General features: G+C 47.8%; 1 protein-coding gene across 1 annotated transcript in view; it reads right to left on the bottom strand.

Moving 5' to 3' along the window:
• Window positions 1–7,671, bottom strand: part of dnah6 (dynein, axonemal, heavy chain 6) — a 43,139-nt gene extending 35,468 nt beyond the window's left edge. Inside the window, exons 1-13 of the mRNA XM_061229086.1 lie at window positions 7,429–7,671; window positions 7,029–7,199; window positions 5,912–6,195; window positions 4,998–5,265; window positions 4,171–4,305; window positions 3,443–3,566; window positions 2,859–2,976; window positions 2,380–2,542; window positions 2,005–2,094; window positions 1,463–1,573; window positions 1,282–1,371; window positions 671–791; window positions 1–79 (exon numbers count right to left, since the gene is read on the bottom strand). The exon at window positions 1–79 is cut by the window's left edge and continues 73 nt beyond it. Coding sequence (XP_061085070.1) covers window positions 1–79; window positions 671–791; window positions 1,282–1,371; window positions 1,463–1,573; window positions 2,005–2,094; window positions 2,380–2,542; window positions 2,859–2,976; window positions 3,443–3,566; window positions 4,171–4,305; window positions 4,998–5,265; window positions 5,912–6,195; window positions 7,029–7,199; window positions 7,429–7,671 — 1,997 coding nt within the window. The remainder of the gene's footprint in view (window positions 80–670; window positions 792–1,281; window positions 1,372–1,462; window positions 1,574–2,004; window positions 2,095–2,379; window positions 2,543–2,858; window positions 2,977–3,442; window positions 3,567–4,170; window positions 4,306–4,997; window positions 5,266–5,911; window positions 6,196–7,028; window positions 7,200–7,428) is intronic.
• Between the last annotated feature and the right edge of the window lie 5,230 nt (window positions 7,672–12,901).

Below are 12,901 nucleotides of genomic sequence, written 5' to 3'. Positions count from 1 at the left end.
TGTCTCTTCTGTATGATGGCCAGAGCCTCTTTGTGCTCGGAGTGGTACCTCTCCAGCTGCTCCCCAAAGAAGGCCACGTCTGAGTGGGACAGAGAAACGCATTCAACATAATGCTGGGTGCCCAATAACACAACATAACATAACATTACATAATGCAACATAATGGTGAGAACAGGCCATTCTTTTCCGACCATGAAAGTACACCTACTGCTCAATTTACCTCAAAGCTAGATAGTAGGTAGATGGATACTAGCACCGGATCAAGCCTGATCTTGAAAACCCCCAGAGTCTCTGCCTCCACTTCATGACCAGGCAAGCTAGTCCACACGGCGATCACTCTCTGCGTGTCTTTATGGAATTTATCCCCTGCTAATTTCCATGTATGCCCCCTGCTAACAGAACTCACTCCTGTAGTTCAGTCCTGGAGCTCACGTTGTTAATCCCTTCTATGAATTTTAAAGCCACAATCAAATCGCCCATAAGTATCCTTTTTTCTAAGCTTGAAGAGATCAAACGTCTTAAGTCATTCCTCATAACTTTTACCAATATGATATACAATACTGTGGAGAAAAGTAGCCTGCATAAGCACACAGAAAACAGGAGACATTGGACCGGGAATGAGGATGCTACAGTGACACCCCTACGGCCCAGCCGACGGGGCACTCTGTACCGTGCTCCTGCTCCCTCAGGATGTTCAGATCCAGGCTCTCGTTCTCCCTGAAGAAGACGCGGAATCTCTCAAAGGTCTCCGCGTACGTTTCCGCCGCTTCGAACGCAAACTCCAGGACTTCCTGGAGACAGGGAGAGCAGGACAGTGTTAGTGCTCCAACTGAGGCCGAAATATCCGGATGTGACGCACGTTACATACGATGGTCAGGAGCACCTGGAGAGCAGTGCCTCATAAATTCCTACATTTTTATATTTAAAGGTTTACCTAAGTAAGCCAGTGGCCTCCAACCCTGGTGCTGGGGAGGTACTGGGTCTGCTGGTTTCCGTTTTCACCTTAAAATCAGCAGCCAGTTGAGACCCAGGTAACCAGTGAGTTAACCGTGTAATCAACCGCTCTAATCGATTAAGTGCAGAATAATAAAGGAAAATCAGCACACCATGTTGGTCTCCAGGACCCGGGTTGGAGACCCCTGCCATAAACTGCTCTTTTTCCCGGGGTGTGGAAGGGAGTATCTCAGTACGCGATATCACAGGAAACATGGCCGGTTTCCACCGTGTACACGCCGTGGCAAGCCGTGGTTAAACGCTTGCAGTCAGGCTAATGTCTATTACCACGATGTTCTGGATAATGGTGTGCAGGTGCTTGTCTTCCTCCATGATGGCCTCCATGCTGGGGCCCTCTCCACACGTCTTCTCCTCCACCTGCAGGCACAGTTCGCACATGCTCAGTACGTGTCGGGGGTCCAGACGGACAGTGGATCGCCGATGCGTGGGTGACCGGGCGGTCCTGCACCTTGTTGTATATGATGGGCTGGGTGAAGGCGTTGAAGAAGGGGTCGGGCACGAGGGGATCCAGCCCCAGCACTGTGTCCTGGAAGCACTGGATGATCTCAGCCACGCAGGTCTGCCCACGCCAGCACACAGCGCAGAGGAGAAAACCCACAATGCACCGTTCAAAACCCCTTTTACTGCGTCCACAAACGCAACACAATCAACGGAAATCACGCAAATATATAGTGTAAATAAAGTACACTGAGAAACAAGATCATGTGCTGATAAGTTTCTTTGGAACATTGCTTTTCAAGCCTATCACGGATGTTATGTCTGATTTCCAATCAATTTTGTTAAAAGGAGCAGGGAACAAATAAATTTACTTTTGTCATGATTATACAACCTGTTCCATATTAAGAACCTTAAAAGAAACTACTTTCGTCGGGCAGTTTATATTGTAAAATGATTTTTTATTTTTTACAAATATGTTCAATCTTCTAAATGTGGCTTATTGTTTAAAATAAAGTCGGTAATGTTCGGACCGGCGAGAGGACCGTGACGCACCTGGAAGTGGTCCAGCGACGGCTCGTAGGACAGGGCGTAGGTGTCCAGCATGAGCTGAGAGACGAACATGGGCAGGGCTGCACTGGAGCCCTGAGCCAGCGGGGGGAGCCGGTGAGCGCAGAGGGGAGGGGAGATAACCGCATGACACACAGTACCTCTGGTTTAACCAAGCACCACAGTACGAACACAGCCTACAGGAACGCATAGCTAGCATGAGGAGAGCACTAGAAATGCTACCAGGGAGGCTAACTGATCGATATCTAACTGAGACCCACCATTACAGACAACTGCAGACTCCCTGTCAGTCGAACCACTTTAACCTGGCGTTGGAAAAACGACACGTTTCAGGGCTCTCCCGGAGGAATGTCCCCATACCTTCTTCTCAGAGCTTTCCGCCGGGACGTCCCAGCACTGGATGACCTCCTTCGAGGGGGTGCACTGGACGCGGTCCTTCAGGACGTTCAGCAGGGTGGTGATGGAGTTGACCACCAGGATGTGCATGGTGTTCACGATCATGAAGTCCGCCAGCCGGATGAAGCTACGGGCGACAGGGACCAAGAGCCGATCGGTCAGCCTGATCTCACTAAACGCGAGCCGAAAGTGCTGTTTTTATTTTATCCCGGCAACCGCTCTCGATAAGACTATGTGAGTTATTGAGGGTGAGATGGAATTTACCCAGCTGGAAAGATTTAGATTCAAACTTCTAAAAACGAATAGGGCATACAGTATACACACATACAACACACATATGCTTAACAAATATCAGTCCAGTGGCTGTGTGTATGAAGGCGTAAAGGGACTAAAATCAGAGCTAAGCGCTCCATCACTGTGAGGACGGCAGGCTGAAGGCCCACCAGGTCAGCCTCTTGCAGTGGTTCCTCTTGATGGCCTGCTCGGTGTAGCCCATCTTCTCGGGAGCGTCCTTGTACAGCTGCTCCATTTCCTGGGACAGCTGTGCGTCCTGCTCGTCCCCTGCGGACCGCCAGAGAGGGAAAGGGTAAATGGTAAATGGTTGGCATTTATTTCCGGCCTTTATCCAAAGCGCTGTACAATTCATGCTTCTCATTCACGCATTCATACACACACTCACACACCGACGGCGATTGGCTGCCACACAAGGCACCAACCAGCTCATCAGGAGCATTTGGGGGTTAGATGTCTTACGCAGGGAGACTTCGACACACCCAAGGTGGGATCAAACCGGCAACCCTCCGACTGCCAGACGACTGCTCTTAATGCCTGAGCCAATGTCGGCGAGGTGACAGGGGAACAGGGGGAGTGACCGTGAGAGAGACCTGGGCTCGTAACCTAAAGGCTGCAGGTTTGGGTCCCAGGTGGGACATTGCTGTTGCACTCTTGAGAACAGCGTCAGCAATAACTGAAATGAGGTCAGAGCCCTGCTGGTTGTACACCCTCCCGTATCGCTCAGTGTAAGTACCCGGGGCCTCGGGGTCGTAGGAGCCGTAGTCTGGGATGAAGCCGGCCTCCATGAGGGCAGTGCGACAGGCGTTCCTCACCACCTCCTTCACCAGCTCCCTGAACTCCTTCAGCCGAGCAGAGACCTGCCAGCACACAGCAGAGCCAGATTACACTCACAGCAGGGCCAGATTACACTCACAGCAGGGCCAGATTACACTCACAACAGGCCCGAGCTAGTTTGGTGGTGAGGGGACACAGAGAGTCAAAGGAAGATGAGAGGGAGGACATGAGAGTTGTAGCCGCATCATCGGTAGACAGTCGAGAGAAAGACTCCGCAGATGGTAGGGAGGAGAGGATTGTAGATGAGAGGGTGGAGGAAGACAGGTGGCGTAGGTTCCGTCGACAGGTGACAGTGGATGGTGGGAGAGATGGATGGGTGTTAGAGGAGAGTGGAAGAGAGAAAGAGATGAAGGAATGGTCAGATATATGGAGTGGTGTTACAGAGAGGTTGGTTGTTGTGCAGCTCCTTGTGAAGATGAGGTCAAGAAGGTTGCCTGCTTTGTGGGTGGGAGGGGAGGGGAAACACACACACACACACACACACATACATACACACATTACATATTCTGGCACACACATTCACACAGTACACATGCACACACACACACACACACAATTTCAGATTAGCACTCGAGGTTCACAGAGTATCAGTTCCTTTCTGTCCTGGTGTGTAACCGCAGGCCGTACCTCCTGCAGCTGCTGGAACTGGGCCTGTCTGAAGTCCTCCAGCGTGTAGGTGTGTGCCAGCTCGATGCGGCACAGGCCCATGTCACTGATCCGGTAGCACATCTCACGGATGTCAATCAGCGCCGGCCGCAGAGACTGCAGCGTGTAGTGAGAGAGAGACAGGAGTCAACGCTGCGCTCCCTGCACCTCTTTCACTCCGTTACCGATGCCACCACGTCCTGTACCGTGTCAGCACACAGAATCTCACAGGCCCTCTACAGACCTCTGTCCCTTTCAGAATGAATTTTGGGTTCCGGGTACCGGTGTGTAGAACAGTGACACAGCAACACAGCCTGTAGCAGGTGCCTCTGTCTCACAGTGCTCATTTTAGGGGTACACTCTAAAAAAAGGCCCTCTGTGCAAGCATTTTTAGTCTTATAATGAGACATAACATCATATTTTTTCTCTCAAGTAAAAAATATTCACTCGTTTTAAGTTACCGTTTGCTTAACAGGTGAAATTGTCTTATCCCGTGGGCAAATCTTGAAGTGAGTCTAACCTGCAATATTTCTGTCTCATCTGGACAGCCTGTAGCCTCGTGGTTAAGGTACATGACTTGGACCCGGAAAGTTGGCGGTTCAAGCCCGGGTGCAGCCACAATAAGATCCGCACAGCCGTTGGGCCCTTGAGCAAGGGCCCTTAACCCCACATTGCTCAAGGGGGGGATTCTCCCCTGCTTTAGTCTCATCAACTGTAAGTCGCTTCGGATACAAGCGTCAGCTAACGAACACATCTGAAAGCGGCCCCTCAGCCTGAGAGGAGCGGCGTGCGGCGCGCGGCGCGCGCACCTCGTTGACGATGAACAGGTTGCGCTGCAGCAGGCGCCGGCAGTGGCTCATGTTCTTGGCGCGCACGTTGGCGCGCCAGACGCGGAAGGCCTTCCAGCGGCGGAACAGGGCGAACAGCGGGATGCGGCGGAGCCGCCGGTGGCAGCGGTACTCCTGCTCCCAGCGCTCCAGCGTCTGGAGCTCCACCTCGCCGCCGCACACGTGCGTCACGCCCGACAGGCTGATGGTGTAGTAGTCGTGTTTGTTCACGTTCTCGTACGCCTCGATCCTGCGCGGGGGGACAAAGGGACGGGCACACGTTTAGAGCGAAGACTAAAAAAATAAGTGTGTTGAGAGGATGACCACAGAGGTCACTCTTTTTGGTGTATGAAGAAAGAGATTTGACTCAGGACTAAAAGACAACACTGTAGCCTCATAGGCCAATTTCAAAAATTGGGATCAGCTCAACTAGCCCGACAAAGGAATTTCAAAACTTCCACTCAGCACATTAATAGGTTAATTACAAACAGCACAGCTTCCAGCTTCCTGTCTTCAGTTCCAGTTCCAGAACTGAAGACAATGGACAACCGAAATAATCCATTATCCAACCTATTGTCCACCGACGAAAATAAATTGATACATATGAAAGTTCTAATGCTCATAACGCGACAGTGAAATATGTACATGCATAGACACAGATACACACACACACAAACACACAGACACACGCACACACACAGACACACACACACACACACACACACACACACAGACACACGCACACACACACGCACACACACACACACACAGCATGAAAGCCTGCATCCATATACTAATCCATGACCCCATATATAAGAGTGAGATTTTCAGGATAGCAGCACACAGACAGACAGACGGACGGGTGTAGTAACGGGGACTGGGCGCCGGGCCCGTGCCTGAGGTTGAAGGCGTCGTATTTGGGGGAGGACGCGGGCACGTCGGAGCTCATGTAGAAGAACCCGATGTGGGGGTTGCTCCGGATGGTGCGGATGATGTCCAGCGGCCCGCTGACCCGTGCCGCGATGGCCTGCTCCTCCGAGGAGAACAGCAGGGGCCCCGAGGGCGGCGTGGAGGGGCCCGTCGGGGGCATGGAGGGGGCCGGGCTGGGGGCCGCACCGGGGGACGACTTGGGGCGAGGTCTTTTGGGCGGAGAGGGAGAATACAGCTGCGTCAGCGGCACCTGCCACCCAAACGACGGAGAAAAGCGTCAAGACATTAACAATAATGCAAATAACAATACAAATAATAATAACAGGATCTATTTAAGTAGTGTGTCATCGATAACAGGGCTGCCCAACCCTGCGCCTGGAGATCTATTGTCCTGTGGGTTTTGATTTCACTCCTAATTCGTCACACCTGATTCTACCAATTCGCAGCTCTGAATGAGGTGGCCTTAATTAGGGTTGGATTAAAAACCTAGGGGATCTCCAGGAACTCTTGACACAGAAAGAGGGACACTAGAGGAACTTTCCACACAGAAAGAGGGACACTAGAGGAACTTTCCACACAGAAAGAGGGACACTAGAGGAACTTTCCACACAGAAAGAGGGACACTAGAGGAACTTTCGACACAGAAAAAGGGACACTAGAGGAACTTTCGACACAGAAAAAGGGACACAAGAGGAACTCTTGATACAGACAGAGGGACACTAGAGGAACTCTCGATACAGACAGAGGGACACTAGAGGAACTCTCGATACAGACAGAGGGACACTAGAGGAACTTTCGATACAGACAGAGGGACACTAGAGGAACTCTTGATACAGACAGAGGGACACTAGAGGAACTCTTGATACAGACAGAGGGACACTAGAGGAACTCTCGATACAGGCAGAGGGACACTAGAGGAACTCTCGATACAGACAGAGGGACACTAGAGGAACTCTCGATACAGACAGAGGGACACTAGAGGAACTCTCGATACAGACAGAGGGACACTAGAGGAACTCTCGATACAGGCAGAGGGACACTAGAGGAACTCTCGATACAGACAGAGGGACGCGGGAAGCGGACCTGCTTCTCCTTCACGTGGTCGGGGAGCTCGGGCAGGTGCAGGCCGGACGGCCGGCGGTCCACAGGCCAGGAGGCGGACGGGGGCGTCCAGCCCGCTCTGAGCAGTGCCTCGCGGTTCTTCCTGTGGATGTACTCGGGCTTCCTCTGCTCCTGGTTCTTCTTCAGGGCAGGCTGAACACCAAAGAGGACGCATTTCATGTCTTTTTTCCCATGTCATCTTGCTACTTGCTACTGATACTCTGATACTCATCCATCAGACACAGATGACTATGGTTCTCTAACAGAAGCAAGGGGAAAGACAATATCCCAACAACAACAAAAAACTGCCCACACCACCGCAATTCCAGGCACTCAAACACCGTCCGGAACATATCAAGAGTGCGCAGCCGAACACGCTCACCAGGATCTCCACCTGCAGGGGGCGCTGTTTGTCTACCCTGAGTCTTCTGGAGGCGTAGGGAAGGGCAGCAGCCGGGCTGCGACGGGCATGGCTGGGGCCGGCACAGACCAGCCTGGCCTGGAGCAGGTCAACGTCAATCCGCCCCAGCGGGACTTTCAGCTGCTCCGTCTCCGCGCACGGCTGGTCGTCCGCGCCCCGCTTTGCAGCCGGACCGTGACGTCCTCTTACGGAAAGGGAAGACATGGCCGCCTCCCCTAAAGAGTGCTAAAGCTGCGAGTGGATCATCACACACACACACACACACACACACACAATAACAAAGCAAAAAGATGTAAATCTACTAGCATACATATTTAATTTTACTTCATGTAGATATGCACTTCAGATTTAATGCATAAACACGTCTTATAAGTAACATACATGTACATTTATTCAGCAAATTAGTAATTAAGGGTAGAAAAGGGAAATAAAATAGCTATCCCATTACAGACAGCTACAGTTAATTTTTCTATAGTTAACTGGCATTTCCAGACAGGAAAATGAGCACAAATTCTTTCGCTAAAGTTTCTCATTACTGTATCATGTAAGATTTATCTTAATGTATTATTTAGGCGATTTAAAGTAGTTAAATGTACGCAGTCGGTGTAAGTAAACCATTCATTCAAGGCCGTCGAACGTTCCGTTAACACAATGACAGTTACTTAGAATCGAATAGAATCAATACGAACATTCCACAACTGAGATTCAATACAACGGTTTACCTCTCGTTTGTAATCATTGATTCAAAATACGTTATCATGGGTTCAAATGGACTTCAATAACATTTTTGGGGACGACAAAAGGCCGCGAAGAAATAAATCTAATGGCACAGGTCAGTCAGCCTTAATGACAGTAAGCTAAATAAAATTAATAAAATGTCACGACAGATCAGGTAAATTGGCTAGCCAGTCGTAATGTATCCTGCAAACCAATTTGGCCGCCCAACTTCTTTAAATATGTTACGGGACCGTTGTTTACTGAATATCTCCAAGTTATGGGTAGTACTTACCTGTAACAAATGCTGATACGACGCGTTTCTAATAAATAACGAAATTCCCTGCATGGAAACGTAGCGCCAGGTGAAACAAGTGCATGATTGTTTGAAGTTCCCTAGCAACGCACTCGTCCTGGTGCACGAGGAAACACATTTAACGCCTTCAGTACCGCCCCTTTCTTGTCACGAACTTAAAAATGACATACCGGAAATAAAATAGTAACTATTGTTGAACCCTTTTGACTACAGGCATAATCCTGGTCTCTTCTGAAAGGTAACCCTTTGGGGGTTGTTCTGTAAGAGTCAGAATACTACAAATACTACTGAAACAAAGTTACAGAAGCTCAAACACAGTGAAAGTGAAATTTCTTCTCACTGTAAAGATTTTCTGTTTTTGACTGGTGGCTTGTGCACTTAGAAACACATTGGAGCAAAGTCACAACACTGGAGAAATCCCCTTTTAAATTTGAGGACAATATCACGAAAAATTAGCATTCTGCATTGTTTTTTCTAATCTATGTATAGGCAGTTTTCCAAAAAGGACTTTTGGAGACTCCAAAAGGACACAGGGAAACTAAATGATATTATGGGTCTTATGAGGTTTAGTTTAGTCCACAAATCCACAAATCCACATTTGCACCACTTGAAATGTTTATTCTGTTATGCTTTTTCTTACTGTTTGCATAATTTCATTAATATGTTGTTGTTTATTTAGATTTTTTATGGTTATGGTGGTTATAGCAATAATTATTGTATGTTTTATGTTAATTATGCATTATTTGCATCACAGGTTTTTAATGTTTGTGTAATATAATTTGGTTGGTTGATGTGTTTCTATTGATTTTAAAGATTAATGTTTGAAAACGTTTTGAGGGCAACTAATCAAGAAACATCAAATACAAAGAAACATTCAATTGCAGGTGGGACAAGGCGGTGGTTATTTAACTTTTCAAATTGAACCCTCTGTTTTCTGCATGGGCTATATCCCATTGATTTATTGAAGCAGAATTATTCAGCGTGCTGATGAACCCAGTGGTTTCTGTCATTCAACCACTAGATGTCAGGGTTCTTCAGTTCATTGAAATAATCGCAGTTACGGCACAGTGGTGTCTCTGGGGCACCAGCATCGGGGCAGAAAGGATGCCTGGGGTAACTGACCATTGGCGGTAGTTATTGTTGTTCCAAAATGGAAATAATTTCCCAGGCATGGGATTTTATTTTTAAAACTTCAATATTGGATTGAATATCTGGTTCCTCAGTGGTGGAATGACTTGCCTACCACTGTCAGAACAGCAGAATCCCTCCCCCTATTTCGAAGCAGACTCAAAACCCACCTTTTCAAACTCTACCTTAGTCCTCCCTCCTGATTTCCCCTGCCCATCCTTTCTGATATCCCTATCCTTGTCTAACCCCCCCCCAAAAAAAGAAAAAGAAATGCACTTATGATGACAACTATGTTTAGAACAGCATTTCATGTGTATTTTGCTAGTTCTGGATGTGATGCTTTGACTTATGGTAGAACCTATGCACTTGTAAGTCGCTTTGGATTAAAAGCGTCTGCCAAATGACTAAAATGTAAAAAAGTAAGCGCTACAAAATATACAGTAGGCTCCAGAATTATTGGCACCCCTGACTGGCATAAATCATATGATGACAGAGATAAACTCAAAATGCTAAACACATGAAAAATACTGTACTTTAAGAAAGGAAAAGGCTCTATTGCTGTTATCCTTGCCAGAGGTAGATGCACCAAGTAATAAAGCAGGGGTATCAATTATTATGGAACCTTTATTTTGGTGGAATCTATTTTTTATTAAATTAATGTTTTATTTTGGCTGGTTCCATTGAAACATTAATACAGTTTAGTATTTATATGTTATATGTTCAGCATTATGAGTTTATCCCAGTAACTATATTGTTTTTTTTTTTTTGACTGAAGCACTCCTCTCCAGTCAGAGAGGCTGACTTCAACACCAACGGAGGAATTCCAGTCTCACATTTGAATAACAAAGCAAATCCCAACTCGAAATCCTCTTCTCAAGCAATTACAGTTTGCAGCGAAATATGAACTTCAGTCGTTGGCTTCGGGGCAAAAACAGAAACTGGAGGTTTGTCAGACTAAACCACATCCCCGGATGCACACAGAATCCCCCGTAAGCAGACCAGCAATAACATGGCTGCAGGCCTCAGGTCCCCGTTTCCTGGGGCGATTCTCCCCTGTGAGGTGAAGAGGAGGGCGCAGGAAAAACCGGGAGGAAGATTACCGCCTGTCCCGCCTTCCCGGTCCAAGCGAATCAAAACACCGCGGGGGGCGGACGGGGGGACGGGACGGCCTGGGTCAGTGCCATCTTTAAACCGCCGGAAATTCATTTAGCTCCTTGCAGCTTTCAGGAGCAAGTCCTCTGCAAATGCTTACCGAGGCAGGGGAGTTAGCCTCACTGAGAAAATCATTAACTGGGGCTTGGAATCATTAACTGGGGCTTGGATCATTAACTGGAGGCTCACGTACAAAAACTTGTTCTAGTATTCATACTGACTGGAGTACTACATACTGTATGTATTAGTGTTTTCAAGAGGTCACTGCCATGTAAAGTGTAAGCCATTGTTAGAGAATATAATGCAAGGTCACTTGTGGGGCACCGGCCCACCAGCCCAGACTGGGCCCAGTAGACATTTCTGCTGAAATTAAAGGACCACGGTCTGTCGATCACTACCTCCTGACAGAAGGAGGAAATAAGACTTATTCCAGTCACAGAAGTCAGGCTGAAGTCAGGTCTCTGTTCAGAGTTCAGTTACACAGTGGTGTTGCGCTGTTTCACAACAGCCTCAAGCCCCAACAGTCCAGCCTTACTGCACACTAAAGCCCTGTGCTTCTGCCGTGAGTCACAGACACATGCAACAGGTTGGGCGTTCACTGTAGCCACGGGGCACAGGTTCTCCTAACCAGAATACAGCATGATGACATACACTCGTCACCCCTCCTCTGAGCCACACATAACAGAAACACTGATAATGACGCGAGTGTGGTGTAGTGAGCCACACAGGCAGGTATTGTTATTTCAACAGGTGAGGCTCGGGCCCACTGTCACAGGGCTGACAGTGAGGGTGAGGAAACTCCAATCACAAAAGGCCCCTTCTTCTCTAGCACCGCCACTGTAAATTTTTGTAAATACACCTATTGCACCTCAAACCTGGTTTGTTCGATCATTTTTACTCCAATAGCGCTCAAATACATCCTCCCGGTCATTTTTATTTCATTATAATTTTGTTGCGTACTCCCTCCTACCCCTGGACGCCTGAGAACGTAACACCCGCGTTTGACCGTTTGGCGCAGAGCCCGGCGGGTCGGCCGTAGCCGTGCCGTGTGGAATGTCAGGATCGCTCTCCCCAAACTGTGATCGTCCTCGCCCTCCCGCCCCGAGTCAGGAGCGGGAGCGGGAGGCGCGGATCGTTCTCGGTCTGAGAACAGGAACGTCTCTGAGAACAGCGCCTCTCTGTGTGACTAGCTGTAAATAATCGCTAGCCCTGTGGATATTTTGGCAGCTGGATCAACCCCCGAACAGAGGGGTGGAGACTTGACTTTTGGTTCGACCACACCCCTCTGCTGCACAGTTGCAGACCAGCACTGAAACGTGGAATTGCTGCTTAAGAGAAGCGAATTCCCAGTTTCTGATTGCAGAGGTCAACTCTACGTTTCTTCAGTATATTATTGGCCACTAGAATATAAAAAGGCTGTGACGAACATTACTTGATGAAGAAAATGAAAGCAAGCTGTCAAATGCAATGGACATTCAGAAAAATGGAGTACATACATAATGCAACAATGTATACATACATTACATTATATTATTATAAAGTTTTTTGTTCCGTTTGACCAGTGTAATGAATTCAAAACACTCAAACAATAAGTGGAGTTTTCAAATGAAATTCTAATTTAAATTGCATGATAGAAAGGCTTGCTAAATATTTTTTACAATAAGTACTCCTACCAAAATGTAAAATATTTTATACAGCACACAGGAATATTTTAAGAAACATGAAATGCACACATCTGCACACACGTTTGTGTTCTTTAAGACATTTTGTTTACTACTATTGTGCAACAAATATACAACGTATGCGTTACAAAGGGAGATTTAACAGTGTGGAAAGTTACACTGAATGGTATGTTGTTTTTTACGCATGTTTCAAATGTGCAGGGTTGCGCAGTAAAGCTAGTCGCAAAATATACTGACTCATGGGAACGAAGCCAATGGCTTAAAAACCTCTGCACACATCAAACAGAAATCGCTGGGCACTTGTCAAAGATATCGCCGCTTTGAATTGCATGCTACGAAATGACAGTAACAACCGGGGTCTCAATTCCACATAAACCAGCAATCCATAATTACACATTTCCAAAAGAGCAGTCTGAGGGTTTGCAAGAAACGGGCGGTTTCA

This window comes from Conger conger, chromosome 19 (genome assembly GCF_963514075.1).
Source record: "Conger conger chromosome 19, fConCon1.1, whole genome shotgun sequence".
NCBI classification, from domain to species: domain Eukaryota; kingdom Metazoa; phylum Chordata; class Actinopteri; order Anguilliformes; family Congridae; genus Conger; species Conger conger.
Note: the sequence above shows the minus strand (reverse complement) of the source record. Positions and strands in the feature narration are given on the sequence as shown.